This window comes from Anthonomus grandis, chromosome 2 (assembly GCF_022605725.1).
Source record: "Anthonomus grandis grandis chromosome 2, icAntGran1.3, whole genome shotgun sequence".
Taxonomy (NCBI): domain Eukaryota; kingdom Metazoa; phylum Arthropoda; class Insecta; order Coleoptera; family Curculionidae; genus Anthonomus; species Anthonomus grandis.
The window spans coordinates 35,981,853-36,002,959 of record NC_065547.1 but is presented as its reverse complement, the minus strand read 5'-3'; the positions used below and the strand labels follow the sequence as shown (position 1 = coordinate 36,002,959).

The 21,107-nt window shown below is 29.8% G+C and overlaps 1 protein-coding gene across 3 annotated transcripts in view; it reads right to left on the bottom strand.

Moving 5' to 3' along the window:
• Positions 1-21,107, bottom strand: part of LOC126747606 (serine/threonine-protein kinase BRSK2) — a 155,634-nt gene that overhangs the window by 87,320 nt on the left and 47,207 nt on the right. For all 3 annotated transcript variants that reach the window (XM_050456362.1, XM_050456345.1, XM_050456354.1), the window contains exon 2: positions 20,203-20,297. In XM_050456362.1, the coding sequence (XP_050312319.1) occupies positions 20,203-20,297 (95 nt within the window). The remainder of the gene's footprint in view (positions 1-20,202; positions 20,298-21,107) is intronic.

The following is a 21,107-nucleotide window of genomic DNA, read 5'->3' as shown; positions in this document are numbered from 1 at the left end:
AAGTTTATTTCTACTTTCTGTAGATATTTGTTTTTTAATTAAGTATTTTTTTTAATATTATAGTTCCAAGTTATGTTAGACCAAGACCAAATTATGAGAGACCAACAAATACATAATAATACATAATATGGAAGTGATATATGCTATGCTATGAGCTGTTATCATTTTCAAAGAGTTGTGTCATTAGTTTTTATTATCCGAAAACATTATCTTAATTGCCTTCTTTTTTTCGGGTCACAATGTTCCAGAATCTGCAGTGCAGAAATCTGAATTTGTCGGCCTTTTATTTGTGTATATGTCTGTGTTAGTAAAATAGGGATATTATTAACCTAACGGTAGGTAAAGTCTTTAGAAGTATGATAAGAAAATTGCACACAAATCTTCACAATCTTTTCCAATATGGTAGTTTAGTGCTAACAAATTCTTTTAAACATTTTTATATTAATTCTAATTTATATAATGTCTATTTTAATAAACTATTGTATATTTTGTATATAATTTTAAGGAATTATTTTTCAGGAAAATTAAATAATAAATGTATTAAAGAAAAACATTGTTTAATGTCCATTATAAAATTGGTGTCATGTAGTCCACTATTGTTAACTGATTATTGCGGTATATTTCATTTATATGGATATAAAAAATAGAGCTGATGAGTTTTATTTTGTCCTGATCAATATTTTCATCTAATCAAAACGACCCTATGTTCTATCAGTAACCTTTTCGATTAGGCATTTGTTTTATATGTTGTGATTAAATAACAAAATTACGAGACTCCTTATTAAATTAAATTTGATTTTCGCGCCTTAATTTGGCCACGCCTTAAATGGCCTTTCTACCATTTTGATTGGTCCAATTAGGCACGTCAACTGTCGAGTTAGTTACAACAGTTTCCGTTGCCAAGCAAGAGGACGCTGGTAGACTTATCAGAAGAATTCCTCTCAGTTTTTATGCAACCACCTCTTCTATATCTTCTGTTTTGTGATTTGTAGTAGTCCATATAGAAATGAATATTAAATACTTTTAATTACTCTATGTAGTAGTCGTAAGTGATCGTGTTTCGATAGTAGTATAAGTGTAGCTAAATAAATTAGCTGACTATTTTCGATTGTCTTAATTTACACCTAACGAACGGGTAAAATCGCTACAATATCTTATATATTCAGTATATTTTGCATAAAGTTTGTCTTTGCAAAATCTTTTAAAAATGTCTATTTAAGAGAAAATTATTTGATTAAATGAAAATGATTGAAAATATTACTATAACTTGGAAGTAAGTAAAAAGTAAATATGGCGATAATATTTTGTCTGTGAAAATACTGAAAATTTAAGTTGTCCGCTTAAGTTATTTACGATTGTTAAAGATAATCGCCATCATGCTTAGAAAAAAACCGAAAGAAGATCGATATTAGCACTACTTACATTATAATTTGAGGTCAAATCCCATTTTAAGAACGCCATTTCGTAGCATCGCCGCTTCTTGAACTCAAGCAGTCAAAAATAAAGAAAAATCCCTCTTGTAATATAATCGGGAACAGAAAATGGAAAAAGCTTCAGTTGATTGACACGAGAAGAAATTATTTGCATTTTTATGCGCCAAGTTTTTCGGCAAAAAGTTTTATTTTCTCGGTCTATAAGAGATTTTCAATAAAAATATTTTACAGGTGTGTTCCGATGCATGTTTTATTCAATGTGGGGTTTTTATTCTTTGCCACATGTTTTCAAAAATATACATTTTTAAAGCGGGCGTAGTTTAAGGCCGCAGTGCTATTTAGTTTTAAGAAAATCTTTTTTTAATAATTTTTTAGGTAAAGGAAAAGCAATCACTTCAGTGTTTTAAGTAAAGCTAATTAATTAAAAAAATCTAATATAATATTTAATGTAAGAATAATATATGCTTGTTTAAACAATGATATTTCGCATATTATCTTCAATTAGTTTTATTTATTTATTTCTAGATTTATTTATGAACACTGCCAGTAGATTTTTGAATTCGACATTTTGGTTTCAAAAATCGACCATATCATATCTATGAAATGATGTAGAGTTAAGTATTTTTTATTTCTAAAAGTTAACTGCTTGCAATATTAAGTTTATATTATCCTAAAACCATATTTTCTTATTATTTCTTAAGAAGTTAATAAAAATTATAGGTGTTTAATGTTAAACGGAACAAAAAACATCTTGTTTGTCTTTTTATTTATTAGTGGTATTATGCAATAAAAAGCCGGCCAATATTTTCTTCATAATTAGAAAACATTAAGATTATTCAAGATTATAAATTTGCTAAAATGTTTAAGCAACTTCAATTTAAAATTTAGGTATAACGAATTGTAAAATAATAGTGTAAAGAAAAATAGTGTAATCAAAATTAAATAGGTATATATCGCAACAAACTGGCCAAGAAAACGATGATTCTGATTCAAAAACAAAATGATTTATTAAACTTACCAATACCGTATAGTGTTATAATAGATGCAGAATATGTTATAGGTCAAAAGCCTGATAAAAATCTGACAATAGAGAAATGGATTAGGTTGGTTAATACATTTACAAATTATATTAAGCACAGTAAAATTATGATGATTTAAAGAGACATTTGTTGCGTTGAAAAACGAACAAATAATTTGTAAAAAATCAAACAAAATTCCGGAAATTTTATTAATTTTAAAGGCATGTAAGGACAATATTACTATGTAGCAATGAAAAGAAATAAATACCTCCAAAAAAGTAGCACACTTTTATTAGATCGAAGCAAGTAGCAACTATATAAAACTAAATAAAGATTCTACAGTCACTAAAAAAAAAAAAGAACAAATCTCAGATATATTCTGTCATCTGAAACTGTACATGAAACCACTATATTATTGCTAGGAAGAAGAGCTGCTTGCGCTTTATGTAGAATAAAAAATTAAATTTTATAAATATAATAAACATTTTATTTGGAATATTTTCATCTTAAATAATTCCTGTTTAGTAAGACTCACATTTGGTTCTGTCCAATGATTTAAGAAATTCGAAATTTATTAGTTCACCACACAGTTTCAACATTCATTAAAAAAATCAAATATAATTATTAGAAAAGCCTCGTAACCAAGAAATTATTTATTTGTGTCTTCTTTTTATTAATTAAATAGCCCATCTAATTTAGGAACACATTCGATCATCATTTAATAAGAACTTACCATTTATAAAGAAAAAGCTTTTATAAAATAGAAAGCCCTTACAGCATATTAAATTTAATATATATTTTTTTTAACCAAAGTTAAAATATGCTATAAAATAATATAAAGGAATTTAAAATTATTTGACTCATTACTGCTACCAATAGTAGTCAAGAACGTGTACCTTTCCGTCTATTCTCTTGAATAAAATTACATTTATATTAGGCTCATCATTAAGCTTCAAGAAAATTTTTACCATATAGCGGCTCTTATATTAAGGTCGAAATAAGTAATTTAATTTACTATAGTTTAATATTAAATTAGCCTGCTAGTTGGATTATTAAGGTCTTTAATGGTTTTATAAACGAATATTTATTAGTCCTATGGTTGGAACCCTTCGTGTGATGCTCAAATTACGAGACAGTTTTACTACTAACCAAAACTCTTTATTTTTAAATTAGTTTAAGTTTTAATCTTCTCCCGAAGATGATAACATTGTTAGCGAAACACGTGTCGATATTAAAAATAAAGAGTTTTGGTTAGTGGTCAAACTCCTAATTTGAATATTTATTATATTAAGTTTATAATTTTGACCAACTTGGACCTTTTTGGGATAAAATATTTTGTGTTTTTCTATAATAAAAAAAATATGATCTTAACAGATTCTCTTTGAGACTAAAAAAACTGTTGCTGTAATTTAATATTCTTGATATATCTATGAAAATTTCTATAAATAAATTCTTAAAATAAAAAAAAATTAAAAAATTTAAATGTTTGACATTGGAAATAGTAGGGGGATTCTTAGATGACAGATATTAGCATTTGGTTCGAGTGTTTTACGATTTTAACATTTTATCAGCTAAGAATAATGTAAATACGTTTTTATTTTTTAAACACATTATATAATCATCCTTATACAATAATAAGGCAATAATAGCCATTGCCAAAGATATTACTTAAATTAATATATTAAATACAAGTAGGATTTATAATTACTTTATTCTTTCCACCATGATTAATTATTAAGCTCAGATTAAAATCAAATTTATAACTAATGCTGCATAAAGCCTCCTTAAGCTCATTGTCTTAACACGTATGATGATGGGCAATATAGATTAAGTTAATTTGCTGTTTAGTAATAAGGATTATATTTAGTTACGATAATTATAAATCGTAAATTTAAAATCCGCATCTTAATGATAAAAAGAAGGAAAACTTTTAACGTCAGGGTGGGATAAATGGATTTTGATTTATTACCATTAAGATTACGAAGAGTATCACTCGCTTTAAATTAAGAGTTTGGTTTAGAAGGACTACTATTTTTTACTATATAAATTTATTCTTTATCCAAAAATTTAAAAATGGTTTATATAACAATTCTAGTAAATCAAAGCTTTCGACATCAAATTTTAAGATGTAATATTTAAAACGACACTAACTTCTATCTAATAAATCACTGATAAAGTGTCGTTTTCTTTACAATAACTAGAATCTTATAGATGTTATAGAAATAATAAAATTAAGTATTAATTTCAAATAGAAATAGTAGTAGTAACTAAAAATTGTAAAGGATGTAAAACATTAAATAAATAAATAAAATAAGAAATAATACTACGTAAAAGTAGGTGATAAATGCATTTATACAAAAGTAAAAAGTATGAATGGTTTTCACTCCTTCTTGCACTTTTCGCCATTAAATTTCAGTGTCATGTCTTGAAGCATTTTGTAGAATAGACCTGTCTCATCTGCGTTAAAAATCTGGTCACTTGTATACCCTTTTCCTATTTCAGGCCATACAGTTTTAAGCCAGTTTTCTGTCACTCCAGGAGGTACACTAGCAGATTCACCACTTATTTTTCCATAACCAATATTATGCCATTTTCGAAAACGTTTTATCCAACTTTCTGTGCAGGTGTATTCCGGTCGTTTATTCAGTACCCTGCCGAAATGTTTCACTTTTCCTGTAGTATAGGACCACTAATTAGCGATCCTCTACTTCTTTCATCTTTAAACCAGTTAAATAATGCTTTATCTATATCTGCATGATTGGATAACCTAAGTTTCTTCTTTGAAAGCAAATTCTCATTAAATGCAATTCTTATTGCATCTTCGGTTCTTCCAAATTGTAAAAACACGTGAATGCGATAAGTATAACTCCCTTGCAATAGCAATATTGGATTCACCTTCCTCAAGTCTGCAAATTATTAAGCCTTTTTCCTCAATGGACTAAACTTTTCATTTTTTTTAATTAATTTTAATACTACATAATACGCTACGTCTATACGTATGCACAAAATCCCGGCACTAAATAAAAAGTACATAATCAAAGAAAAGCATTTATGAGATCGACAAACAGGTATTTTCCCGACCTCCGGTTCCGGTAATTCCCCCAAGAAAAACTTGTAGTTATTGGTTACAAATGATTGCTATGTGAACCAACCAAACTTCGCAGATTTCATCGTACTAAGCGACTTGTGTTTATAACCGACGTCGCTATTCGCGACTTTTACTGTACTATAGTAATTTTCCACTAGCTTTTGTAATCTCGTCGTTTTAAAATCCGAAATAAAGAAATCACGAAAGTAAAAAATCAAATATGGCTCATTGCCCAATATACAAAAAATATCTAGTACATATCACTAGACACTACGGATTAAAATTTGAAAAATGCAATTGGTGCTTATTGGTGGGGATATGCCAAATTCTATAAAAGTTGAAAAAAATTTTAATAGTTTAAAAAGATTTTATATATTTTTTAAGAAGAAATACATTTTAGAGTCTGATGGTGATAAGTGAACTCATGTACATAACAAAAGATTAGCACTTTCATTTATGAAAACAAGTCTTCCCGTCCTTCCTAACCACTATATACTTATAAGATGCATACTAATATGCATAAAGGTTCATAAGCAAACATTTGGATAAACTGTTGGCATTAGATATACCTAACAGTGCAATTTATTAAAGCATGTTTGTCTACAAATTTAGATTATCACGTTATCAAATATTTAGTCATAATGTGACATTGTGACTAAATACTTGTAATTTAAACTGAAAACTCTTAACATATTTCAAGCTTTCAGACGTTCACAGCGACAAACTCTAAACTCATGTGAAAGCAAACTCGGCGAAGCGTAACCCCAAAGCATTATTCAAGTTAAATCCTAATGATATTAGTACTGATAAAGGGGTTTCAGGCATTTTGACTGAAATAGTTCCAAACGTTATTCTTGATTACATAATGAGGACAGTTTATTTGAGTCATTATTTGACGTATCTCGCTAGATCTAATTACAAAATAACTGCATATTTTCAGATCTTTTCTCAAAAACCAAAACAAGTTGGTATATTAGAACCAATTACCTTTAACTTACTATTATTATAGCTGACTTCAGTCAGGTGCCTAGAGCGCGGTTTAAAGCAGCAGACAAATTTAAAGATCATTTAATTTTCTGCAATAAACGTTGCGCACACAAATACAGAGTGTTCCTTAAAGGCGTGCTAATATTTAAGGGAGTAATTTCTGGACCCATTTTATGAAAAAAAGTTTATGAATATATGTCCTAAATGTTGAGAAAGTTTTGAGATACAGAGTGTTAAATTTTTCAAAAAAAATTATATATCAGTTTTTGAATAATAACTTAAACAATATTGTAGATATTCATTCATCTCATTTAATTTAGAGTATATTTCGTTTTCTGGCTTTGTTTACTCCGACGTACTGTTTTCGCATAAAAAAATCCATTGTTCGAAATTTAGTTCTCGCTATAACTGAAGATTTTTAGTATCATCCGTTGTAATAAATAATATAAATATAACTTATGGTATTTATTGTAAGGAAATAAATTACTAGCCTTTAATGTGGAATTCGGTACCAGAAAGTGATTTTTTGCCATTATTAATGTTAAAAATAATATTTTTTCTTAACATTTTATCACCCTCTATCTCAAAATTTCACTTTTGGATAGGGGTTTATGGCGCAAACTTGCTTATTTTGAGGCCCTCCTAAACCCTGTATATTCTGTAAAACTGCAAAAGAATAAATAAAAGATTCTCTTAGAAAGCCTATTAAAGCTCTTGAGGTTAGAATCTTTGAAATTGTATCTCTAAAGAATAATATGGTTTCAAAAGATTTTGATTTACATTCAGCCATTGACTGAACGGGTGACATAAATATCTGCAATGGTTTAAACCGCCTAATTAACAAAAGATTTGATAATATCGAAAAAAACTCACAATATGCTAGAATGCTATCTAGAATGCTCAATGAGGCCGCTTAGATTGAGGTTCTTGGTGAAGTTGCTATGACTCCCACTACGTCCCTTCGTAAAGTTGCAGTCAAACTGGGCTGTCACGTGAGTCAAAAAAAGTATTGAAGCTGCGAATTTCATCAATACAAACTTCTAATTACTCAAGAATTAGGGGATTATGACCCAGACCAACGTATTAAGGTTTGCAAGATTATGACTGACAGACACTTAGCCCATATTAATAAAGAATATATATTTCAGTGACGAATGCACTTTTTATTTAAATAGCAAAGTCAACAAACAAATCTGTCATGATTGAAGCGACTTCAATTCTCACAATATTAGAGAGGGACATACGCAACACCCCCAAAAAATAAATGTTTGGGCGAGTATATTAGGTAGTCCCATTATCGGTCCCCTCTTCATAAATGGAACTCTTAATGGTGAAATTTATGCAGAAATGTTAAAACACAACTATAGAGCTAATCAAAGTATCGCTTCCCTCTGAAAATATCCTAAAAATGCCATATTTTCCAAGAATAAACCGAATAAGCGAGAACCGAATCATGACGTATATGTATGCCCAAGTAATGAGGAAAAATTTGAATACTGATTTCCCGCCCTCAAACTCTAATGCAAACCAGCATTCACGTCATCGCAAAATTAAGAATTAGAGGTGAAATTATATTCATATTCGTTTACTTTAGCAATGTATACTAAAATGACGTTTGATGGTCAAACTTGACAAATAAAGTAGAGCAGATCTGCTGGCAACATTTTTTTCATCAGCATGTAGTATCTTACCTAATCTTAAAATAACGAGGTCAATAGTGAAATGAGTACAATAAATTCTTTCAAGTTAGACATCTTAACAATTAAAATTATCTGAAGCAGCTTTGCCAGTGTAAAAGGGACCAGAACCTAATAAACTTTTTCCTCAAAAGATTTTCAAACGGTCTGGAACCACCTCTTATTTAATACTTCTTTTGAACCTGACGTTTTCCGCGCCATATCAGCCGAATCTAAAAATCAGGCAATAGATCTCATATCCGAAAATATATTTTTTTGCCATGCTAAACTTTATATTTTAGTAAATAATGAGTATGTATTTAAAAGAAACTGCTCCAAGTTATCTATTTTGGAGTAGTTCAGTAATGAAAAGTAATATAAACTTGCGTAATTTTTGCTCAAAAGTCAAAATTCATTATAAAAATAAATCTCAGAGTATCATTTTACTTTAAGGCTATAGATTTAATAATATTGTATTAATTATTAACAATTATGAACATTTAGAAAATTCTTTATGATACAGCCTATTATAAGTAAAAAAAGTATTTTTTGTTGATGTTTCTAATATATTTAACAGTAATATATATAAAAGTAATTTCTTAAGTATAACTCTTATTAACTAAATCGGGATTAATATGATGGAAAGTGTAATTTGTTTTATAATATTACATTGTTTTATTAATGCACTCAAAGAAGATCTATAGCTCCATTGACATAGCTATTACTGTCAGTTAAAATGGGATGTATAGTAAAATGAAAAAATTCTTTGCAAAATCTAGTGTTATTTTCTGCCTTTTTCTAATCTTTAGTACGATGTGCCTGATGACAAAACAGACAATTTCACTTTCGATTTCTTCAAAAGAAACATTAAATGTGCAATTTAAAAATCTTGGAAATTGGGGCAGTTCTGAAATCTGTATGGTATTTGATACATTTCTTTCTTTTAGTGATTATATTAACAATATTACAAATACATTTCTAAATAAATATCTAGACATACGGTCTTCATTCACTTTACTGGGTAAGGGTCTCCATTGACTTTACTCATACGCATAAAGATTACATAAAACCATTCTACTATTCACTTGTTTGTTCGTATTATATTAAATAAGTTAAATTTTATCTTTGTTTAATTTTATTGTTGCCCCCTGGTATTTGTATTTGTATTAAATTTGTATTTGTATTAATAATGTTTTTGTTAAATTAGGTACTGTAGGTTTATTCTTGTTTCTTTTTGTTTGTGTCCTGTACATACATTACACTTTTTATTTTTATTTAATTTTCACATATTTACAAATGTTGTTTCTTTTTTCTATTTCTACTATTGTAATAAGACTAATAAGGTAAACTTGTACTTATATGTAGCTTTTTTATGCTAAATAAATGCTTTATTATTTAGAGTAATCTTCGACTATTTAAAACCTATACACCATACACAGGTATCTAGCTTAAAAGATAAGAATTTATTACTCGAATACTTATTAAATATTGAAAAGTTAGTAGGGAAAGTCTTTTCTCCACAAATAAAATGCTAATCCTCTAATTTCAGGATTGATGCATTTTGGCAAGTGTTCTTGCCATCATCAGACTCTAAAATATATTACAAACAGTTCAAAAACATATACGAACAGAAAATACAGATAAAATTATAAAATTGTAAAATACTTACTGAGTTATAGTCTTTTTAATCTCACTTGAATGACGATAAAAACGATGAAAGCCTGCCGACGAAAAGACCGATAGACCGAGGCCAGTTTTAAACCTACTTCTTTTCCCAGAATTGTCTTAAGATGGCGGTACACTGGCAGCATACTATGCCGCGGCGGATTTGCAAAGAGACCGCCCGATGCAGGTCAGCGTCAGCATCGGTCCTCAATAGCAGATCAATGCCCATGCCGCAGCAAAAAAATTCATTTATTTGAATTGGATTATTTTAAAGCATTGGCGTAGTATTAAGTTATATCGTAAATACTATCTGGTTTTAGGAAACATCATAGTACAGCTAGTTCACTTCTAAACGTCACCGATAATATCATGCGAGCTCTTGACAAAAAGATTTCAGCCATTATGATAGCCCTTGATTTCTCGAAAGCATTTGATGTCATCGATCATGATTTGCTTGTAGCGAAACTGAAATATTAGGCCGTAGTGAGGTTGTTTTGTCCTTTTTTAAAACTTACTTATGGCGTAGAACCCAGAAAGTGAGGGTGAATAATGAATATTCTGCTTCGAAAAACATTATTTCTGGTGTCCCACAAGGGTCGATCCTAGGCCCATTATTATTTCTTATATATACTTCAGATTTACCCGGTCTAGTTGAACATTCTGAAATACATCAGTATGCTGATGATACTCAATACATACATTATTTTGACTCTGCTAATTTTGATAACGTGGCTGATACTATTAACGCTGATCTGAACGTAATAAATCAATTTTCAAAAGAGCATAACCTTGTCATTAATCCTAATAAAACAAAAATGGTTTTGTTTTCAAACCGAGGATCGCATAAAAATATAATGGAAACTGTTCACATTCAATTGGATAACGAAACTAGTTTGTTCTCTGATACTGTGAAGGTTCTGGGACTTACAATAGACAATTCTTTAAGGTTTAAGGAACATGTTAATACTCTTCTGCAGAGGTGTTATTTACGCATGCGTATGCTTTATACCAATAAACACATTTTAAATTTTAAAACTAGGAAAAAACTTGTAGTGGCTCTTGTTTTATCTATTCTAAATTACTGCCTTATAGTTTATTATCCTTGTTTAGACCAAATAAATCGTTACCGCCTGTAACGCGTGCAGAATACTTGCTGTAGATTTATTTTTAACCTCGGAAAGTTTGATCCTGTATCAGACTCTATACTTCAGTTGAGGTGGTTAACGCTACCTTACCTATTCAAATTCTTCACTTCTACTTTTCTTTATCGATTATATGTTAGTCAAAGACCTGAATATCTTTTTGAAAAGTTAATACCAAGAAACCATGTTCACACTCGAAATATTAGATACAATATCTTGACCATGCCGCACCATTCCACGGCTCTATTCGAGCGATCTTTTACTTATAATGCCGTTAAGTTCTTTAATACTTATAAACCAATATTTAATACTTCGTTAAATGTGTATAGGCAATATTATAACTTTTGTTTTTAAATCAATCAAAAATATAGTCTAGTGTTCTAGAAGATAAATACTTTATATATACTTGTTTCTTTTTTTGTTTTTTTTTTCTCGTTTTCTCCATTTAAACTGTGAATGTTAGGAAGGTTAAGAATTAAAGAGTAGCTTTAAGCTAATCTTCGCTTTCTTGGCAATGTAGTATTAAGTAATATTGTAAGATTAATATTGCTTCTTTTTAATAAAGACATATTATTATTATTATTATTATTAAATAAACTTAATAATATAATATATTTAGATGAAACATGGTTTTACGCATGGCGTAATTAAATACCGTTGGGTTGATAGTTCCAGGTATTGTGTTTTGAATACGCCATGCTCAATAGGCAAACGAGTCATTATACTTCATGCGGAAAGTACAGAAGGATTTGTTGAAAAATGCGTTACTTTTATCTGCCTAAAATATTTTTCAATCTTCAGCTGATTGCCTTGAAGATATGACTGCGGCATTATTTGAAAAATGGTTTTCTAATCAGCAACATTATCTAACATTTATCCAAATTCAGTAATTGTTATGGATAATGCATCTAACCATTCAAGAATGCTAAATAAAATACAAAATACTAGTTTCAAAAACAATATACATATAACTTTTATGAAAACGCACATTTCGTACAATTCCAGAAGGATGAATAATTTCAATCCCTTTCTTCAAATTTATTTATCCAAGAATTGATGAGATTGGTAATAGGTGCTTCACTGACGTTGTGAAGAGTATAACGAGCACCCAACTGACGTAAAACTGCGATGTAGGAATGATTTAATTTATAAAAGCTATGGACATAAAACGCACGTTGTTGGGTATCAAATCGATTTATTATTGCATCTGTCAATTCCGACAATAAATTTCGGATTGCTTGATCCATTCCGAAAAAGTAGGCAATTTAATATAAAAAGGTATTGTATAATAGGTGAATTTTTAAACCATATATTATTTTAAATGAAACCTTATCTGCCTAACTTAAAATATTGTATAACGTTTAAACAACTCATGTAAGCTTTACAATAATACATTTTAATAGTAGCAATTCTAAATCTGTTCAAAACCAAAAACATATTTAGAATTGATAAAAATTCCGTCAGATCAAAGCAATTGTTAATTCTGTTAGTAAAACTATTATAAAAAAAACTTAATTGAAACTATGAAGATAACTTTATTATATTACCCACCCGTTTCATTTTAATGGCACGCCTCTGAGGGCGGCAGAGTTCAATATATTTTTTTGCGGTCGCTTAATATTTAGCTTCTTCAAGTAAGAATAAAAGGACCATACTTAACACATACACTAATTCTAAACAATAACAAACAATACTTGAATGGTACATTGCACGACATCTAGTGAACAGTTAAAATTATAACAAAATTGAACAATATGAGATTAGCAGATTTCTACTGAGTACTGGGAGCGAGTAAGAGAGAACCATCAGACTGTAGTGTTATAGGGTGTGAATAAATAAACAAATAAATGTGTGTTAATAAGTCAGATCAAATGTCAGTGTTACTGTTAGGACCCTGAGTTTGCTCTTTAATGCAAGTGTAAACCGGTGCAAATGCTTTATTTATTTCCAGGGTTTCTAAAAGATCCAACCTTAACCCCTTCTGACAAACATGGAGGACCTCGGTATCCGCCCCAGGTTCGAACCCATGTCTCAATAATATGATTGGCGAAAGGAAAAGAGGTATTGGTTATAAATTGGTTTATATTCTTTTCAATGAGTTTATTATGTTCTTTGACTCTCGTCTCGATTCTCCTTCCGCTTTGTCCGATGTAGCACACATTGCAGTCAGGATGAGAACATTTTAGCATAGAATAACCAGACAAATTCTTTCACTCTTCAAAAAGAAACAAATTCATTCACCTATTTCTTCACCAAACAAATTCTCTCGTTAGCCTATGATTTTAGTCTGTAAACATGTTTAAAATAAAGAGAATTTATAATCTTGTCAGGATAACTATTGTTCCGAGCAATTTGAAAAATTATATTGAGTTCCTTTTTTAAATGTTTTTGAGAAGAGGGATATTAAAAAGACGGTGGAGAAGTGAGTTAAATGCGGAAAGCTTTTGATTAACTGGATGGTTTTAAAGAAGGGTATAACGTTATCCGTAGCAGTTAGTTTTCTATAAATTTCAAATTCGAGTTTTATGTTGTTTGTTCTTTAAATTAAGAGGTCTAAAAAAGGTAGATTGCCTGATTATTCCTGTTCGAGAGTGAAAGGAACAGAAGAATTGATAGAGTTTAAAAATGCCTGAAATTCCAGTAAGTCCTCCGTGTAACCAGTGAAAACTGTAAATATGTCATCGACGTACCTATACCAACATCTTATATGTTTGTTATAAATCTCGCAATTTGAGATTTCTCTTTCAAGGAAAAACATAAACACTTCTGCCAGAAAAGGTGACAAGTTGGAACCCATTGCAAGATCAGACTTTTGACAATATAATGTAATATCAACTTGAAAGAAGTTTTGCTTCAGTACACTGTCGATAAGAGAACAAATTTCTAATATGATATGAGTAGGTAGATTGCTTTGTGAAAAGAGAAGTTCTCGGGTGTATAATAAACAATCTTCTGGTGGGATGCTTGGAAATAGGTTAGAAACATCGAAGGAAACAAGAAAGAAGTTAGGGGGTATTTCTGTTTTTATTAAATTTTTGGTAAGTTCATATGAGTTTTTTATTGAGAGTGGGTTAGAGAAATTGGTGACTTGAGGGAGGATCGACGTTAACCGTGAGAAAAGTTTTGAGGCGGGAGAATCGATATAGGACACTACGGGTCTCACAGGATAGTTTTGTTTATGTATTTTAGGTAGACAATAAAGAGGTGGAGTAACCGGATTCATTGGGAGGACTTTGTAGGGTGAAATAGAAAAATGATCGAAGGTAGCTGTAAAGCTTTTAAATAATTTTTTGAGGTGAAGAATAAATCTAGAAGTAGGATTATAAGGCAAAATCGGAAAATCATCACTGTTAAGAGAGTCACTGACTTTTTTGTAATATCCAGTTCTGGGCATAAGTACGATTCAGTTACACTTATCGGCTTTTGTTAAAATAAGGTCATTTTGGCTGATTTTAACTTTAAGATCATTGAGTTTGTTTATGAGTTGACCTGGGGAGTTTTTACGATTTTCAGTTATTCCTTTTGAATTTAGAAATTTGTTAACCTTCAAAGAGATGTCTGCTCTAACTAGATCTGGATTAGGTAAGTTGGTGGACTTCAACACTTTTTCACAGTCTACCAGAGTTTGCTCAGACACCGCTAGTCTATCAGAATGGTCAAAGTTGAATTTAAGTCCTAAATTTAATATTTCTTCATCGTTTTTGGAAAGCTGTACTTAAATTTATAAAACGGGGATGAAATTGATGTAGAGAACTTTTTGAAGTTCTATCAGATGTAACAGAGTAGCCACTGTCGTCTAAAGTTTTTTGTTTTAATTTTAAGTAATAGAGTTTCTTGTTTAATACAGTACGATGTTTCTCGCTCTCTCGGTTTACAAAGTCTTCAATATAGTTAATGAGGGTAAGGAGCTCTATATTATGAAGCTTCTCGGTCAGTAAAAAATAAATAAATTTTAGTCTCTGGTTAGTGTCATTTAAGTTGCTGTAGTTATTCCTTATCTCGTGTTAGATGTCAACCGGTTTACACTTGCATTAATGAGCAAACTCAATTTGAGAGCAACACTTTCTCTAATTTCTTGGGTCCTAACAGTAACACTGACATTTGATTTGATCTGACTTATTAGCACAATTTATTTATTTATTTAATTACACCCTATAACACTACAGTCCGATGGTTCTCTCTTACTCGTTCCCAGTACTCAGTAGAAATCTGCTAATCTCATATTGTTCAATTTTGTTATAACTTTAACTGTTCACTAGATGTCGTGCAATGTACCATTCAAGTATTGTTTGTTTAGAATTAGTGTATGTGTTAAGTAACTCAGTAAGTATTTTACAATTTCATCATTTTTTCTGTATTTTTTTATGTCACCTCTCAAGAAAAAAATTTTTGTATATGTTTTTGAACTGTTTGTAATATATTTTAGAGTCTGATGATGGCAAGAACACTTGCCGAAATGGATCACTCCTGAAATTAGAGGATTAGCCTTAGAACATTGAAAGGCCTTTCAATGTTCTAAGGGATTAGCATTTTATTTGTGGAGAAAAGACTTCCCCTACTAACTTTTCAATATTATATTGACTCCACTTCAGAATGGACTTTTTCCTTAATACTTATTAAATAATCGAACTTTCAGTATATCTCTTCTTAAAGAAGTAAATGTTCAAAAAATAAGTAACACTTGATTTTTTATTATGTTTGTAATTAATCATAGACTGAAAAAATTATGACGATAATTACTGTTTATTTCCAGCGTTACTAGTGCAAATATGAACTTAATACAAATGCCCATTTTTTATCTGGAAAATTCGGCTTATAGTAGTGTACGCATCGGGCTTATCAAACTCTGTGTTTCAATATAAATATCAATGGCTTAAAATGTCTTACTACCTCTAATAAATCTCATGTCTTTCTATAAGCTCACTGATCTTAGTTAGACTACGCGAGTTTAGTCCTAATGAAATTAATAATCTACCAAGTATTATGTAATTAATGCCATGCAATATATATGCAAATCTTATTTATTTAGATGAATATTAAGAAAATATCAAGGAATACAATGACAAGAAATTTGTAGGAATTTCTGTAATACCAGCCAGTGTGTTGGTTTATCGATCGAGTAACCACCATTTGCGATTATTTAAGCTTTCAGTGCAGATATTTAATTTGCTGCGAAAATTCCTCGATCCAAAGTTCAACTAATGCTCCCGCTAAGGTTACCGCTTTATAGGTTCTGTTGACCTCTTATGGTTTTTACTATTAATATCATCAGATGCGCAGTCAGCGCTATTAACTATTGAAATCTGTAATTTTTTATTAAAAAAAATTGCCAACATTTTATATTTTTATTAGACTTTTATTAGATTTCACTTTAACAATACTCTAAATGGTAATGAATTATACATGTTGGATACTTTCATTTCATATTATTGTTCCATAAGTTTTACGTGACTACTACTAATTTTTTTTAAAAAGAACTTTTAGTTCCCAACATTTTAGAGAAAACTACAATTTATTAAAATTGCATTATTACCTTAGTAGCTGAAAATTAAAAACCAGTTTAAATTCTAGAATAAGATATAAAGTAGATATAAGTAAAAAAATGTTAACTCTTTGTCACTGATTTTGCGTGACAACAAATGGGGGTAGGTTGAAATATTCCGTCCGGACACAAACAAATACAATGGGGAGTCCTGGCATTAATGTTATGCAGACGCAGTGTTTATGTAATTCCCCCTGGTCCTGTTAAATGTAAATTGTTAATAATACTAGACCGCTCAAACATGTTCTGTGGCCAGCTATAAGCTGTTTCGGACATTCTGATTAAATTGCTGAGTGATCATGTCAGGGTATTTAATTAATTAATAAGAAAAATTATTTCATATTCAGTATGACTGAAGTATAACTACAGTTCTTCATGAGGAGATTGCTAATATAAAACATAAAATAAAAAGCATTATGTACTTTAAGATAAATAAGGATTTTTTAATCGGAAATGGCGGCATATAAACTTCAATCCACCTTGCATTGCATTATAACTAGCTACTAGTACTATTATACGAACATAACCCATTTTATCGATCGACTCAAGTGGGAACGTTTATTTATGCATCTTTTCACTCTATAAAATAAATTTTCATTTTCCCTTTAACTCACACTAACAGGTTTCAGTGATAATTTTATTAATATTATAATTATTGTTGTTATTTTGTCATATGTTCTTTAAAAGCGGTTCGAATATTAGGTTTTAGGTTTAGTCCTAACCCCGAATAAAACTGAAGAACGCTGCACATAAACAAAACAACAAATAAAACTGTCGTTATGTGATCTTTTATAACTTGCCTGATCGCTTTTTTCAACAATTGATTTTTTAATAATTAATAATTCTTTTCGCTATAACTCTAAAACTAATGAAGATATCAAATTGAGACTTTTAAAGTTTTATGGTAAGGCCACTAAAATTTTCAAAGAAAAATTGAAAAAAGAATGTTTTTTAAATAACGCCAGCGAAATAAAGATAATATAGCAATAATTTCCTTTTAACTTTCAAGATTATTTTTTCTGAAGTAAAGCATTTTTCTTCAAACTAGCAATAATTATTCGTGATCCATCGGCATAGGTCCTTGAGCCATGAGTAGTGTCTTCTTCCTATTAACCTTTTCTCCTTGATCAACCGAAGTATTTCATATATATCTCCTCTCTAATTATTAACACCAGCTCCTTGCTTGCATTATATTGGCAATTTCGGTATATCTTATTCATTCGATCCAGAATAGCGTAGCATTCTGCAATAAATATACATTTTTCAATATCTTCCTGCACTGTTCAATTCTTGATAGCACTTCCTTCGTCAAGTCGTCAATACTATTACTCATTAGTGCCCCCATATATCTGAAGGATGATACTTGTTCAACGATTTTGTTAAACAAATCACAGTATGTATTTGGAGGGCAGCTTGTATTTGCACTTTCGAGAAAATATTATATATATATATATATATATATATCATAAATTTCGTTTGAGGGATATTTATATGTAGGCGGTAAGTATTGCGGTACTTAACAATGCCATCAACAAGTTGCTGTAGTTTAAGTAGGTTGTTGGAGGTAATGATTGTATCGATAAGATAAGGTATGCTGAATCTTATATTGTTTAATGTTTTACCATTAATTTTGATTTTGCTAGAGTTTTTGAGAGGTTCTACCAAAATGTCTTCCGGATATAGTTTAAAGAGTTGCGGGGATAATATGCATCCTTGTCTTACGACAGTTTGTTTCCCACCCTTACTTGATTGTCTGAGTTCTGTAAAGATTCGTAAGTAACCTTAGTATTTCTCCTATTTATTGATGTTGCGCGCAGTCAAAGGCTTTGCGGTAATCTATAAAACAGGCGTAGATTTCTACGGTCATATCGCGTGCCCTCTGGGTAAGTACGTTAGGTCTTACGAGTTCTTAATCCGTTTCTGAAGCCGAATTGAGTATAGTCAACTTCCTGTTCGCATTTTTTGAATCTTAAATTCCGAGGGTATTTTTCCAGTTCTATAGATATCGTTGAATAGATCTGTTAGTCGGATTGAACCTGTACCGAGTTGTGGATTAAGAATTTTAGGGTTTCAGATACTAAGGCTTAAGCTGTATCTCATCAAGCCTCGTAGTTATCATCATCTTTCTATACTAGGATGGAATGATGGAGAATATTTTACCTTTTCTTTAATAGTGAATAAATCTCACTGATCTCACTTACTTGGGGGGTTGTTTTGGTCGAAGCGAAGCCAAGTTTATCAAATTTTACTGAGCCTATAAAATTTTAAATACTTTTATCAGCGCACTTTTTCTCCCCCTTCCTGCCCTGATTTGACATTTTATGACGCAAAAAGTGTAAAGCCATAAAGATAGAACATAGAATAGTGGAAAAGTAAAAAGTTTTATATAAAGTAAAAAGTAAGATGATTTTGTACCGTTTATAGGGACTTTGGAAAACGGATTTTTCTGGAAAATACAAATAACACCCCCTACAGTACAGTTCAGGACTTGAAAATGTCCAGTAATTTCTTTTGGTCACTTTTATAAATTAATTATGTCGCAAAACTTCTTGAATATGCATTACTGAGATATGGAACCTCGTCACTTTTAATCAAGCACTGTATCGGCCAACACCAAATTCTTTTTTCACTGAACAAATACACTATATTTATCCAAGCATAAATTCATATAACAGAGATGTGGCCTATGGCGAATATGAAAAGGAATTAATCTAATACAGAAAACTTGACACTTAAAAAGGACTCGATAAAAACTATATTATGTCAAAAATTAAAGCAGGTATAAAATGGTAGACTATAGAATTACCTCAAACACCTTCTAAAACTTAGAAGTGAGGTTAGAAAGATAGACCTCCTACTTAGATCTAAAGAATGAGGCACTGAATCTAAAATATCTATATGAAAATATGTTAATAAAATTATCAGTGAAACCTGTTTGTGTGAGTTAAAGGGATAATGAAAATGTACTAAATTTAACTAACTAACTCACTTATCTTGACAAAATATTACGAATATCTTATTATAAAAAAATCTTAATGCCGTGGTACTCAATAGATCTAGAATAGAAATTTGTATTCCTATTGGAGATATGTATGCCAAAACTAATAAGGCTTAACAAACAATATACGTGTAAATATTTCGAAATTGTTTTTTTTATATAGATTTTACATAACTTCTCATTTAACCAAAGTAAATGTCGTAATATGAATTATTAACCTGTTTAAATATACTTTTCGTAACGGCAAAATGGCTTAGGCATAACTTTAATGGATATGGCAAATATTATTTTATATATTTGCTTAAAAAATGTGACTGACCTATAGTGCGAGGCACTAAAACAACGGTTTGTGTGCATAACTTAAATGGGTATATTACCTTCTTAATTATAATCAATACTGCGGAATAGAAATGCTATGGAATAAATCTACAGAAGTTTGTGATTAAAATGAATATTTCTAATCTGTCTGTTATAAAACTTAATAATACAGATATGCAAATTTATAAGATAGTCTTACAAATTTATAATTTTTTTGTTAATAAAAGAAGGTAAAATTCGTTTATTTATTAACCCATGAAGATATTTTTATTCTATTTCATAATATAAACAATAATAAAACTATAGGAGGAAAGCAATTTAAATAAATTCTTACCTTCATAAGAACACTTTCGCTTAGTTTTTCTCTATTGATTATTTTAATAGCCACCTTCTTTCCTGTCACACAATGCACGCCAAGTTTGACGAGACCTGTAAGAAAAAATAACGAATAAGAGAAGTAAAAATATACCCCGTCATTTGTATTTATATTAATAAATAACATAAAAAATAAGTAGTCAAAATCAGAAATAGATGTTATAATATCATAATATATAAAATTACATTGTTTTCATTTCAAGAAACAGTCAATTCTTGAAAATATTTCTCGAAGCGGGAAAATGTAATTCGAAACTTTTAAAAAAATTACCAATAAATTTTTCAATTTCCAATTGCATGGAAATTGAAAAATTTATTGAATTTTTTCTTGGTTTTGGTTTTGAAGGAAAATTTAAATAGGGTCACAAGACATTAATAAATCTATTATAGTTTGGAAATACAGAGGTTGATGATTTGCAAACTTTTAAGAAACTAAAAAAAAATCACTGGAATTCATTAAAAGCTGCTCTATTTTTTAAATCAAAATTGTTTCAGTTTACTAGATTCAATTTACTAGATTGCTTTAATGAGAATAAAGCTGTTTAGCATATCTTAAAGTTTCCAACTAATCAGTAGTGTTTTGTCTTGTGACTGCTGTACTGTTTCAATGGCTTATTAATTAAACCAGAACTACTTTCAAAATGGAGTTTAGTAAAGTTGAACTACCAACTTACAAAAACTTCAAAATAATAGTAAATCATTGTGATTAATGTATATTATCCCTTTTCGTAATACGCCTTCATATAAATCACAAAAGATACCCTTATCTCCAAACCATTTTAAATTTATAAATAAATTCATCTCTCTTTTTCCAATTCTAAATCTTAGTCTTCTCAAATTGCACAATACTCTTTGTCGTAAATA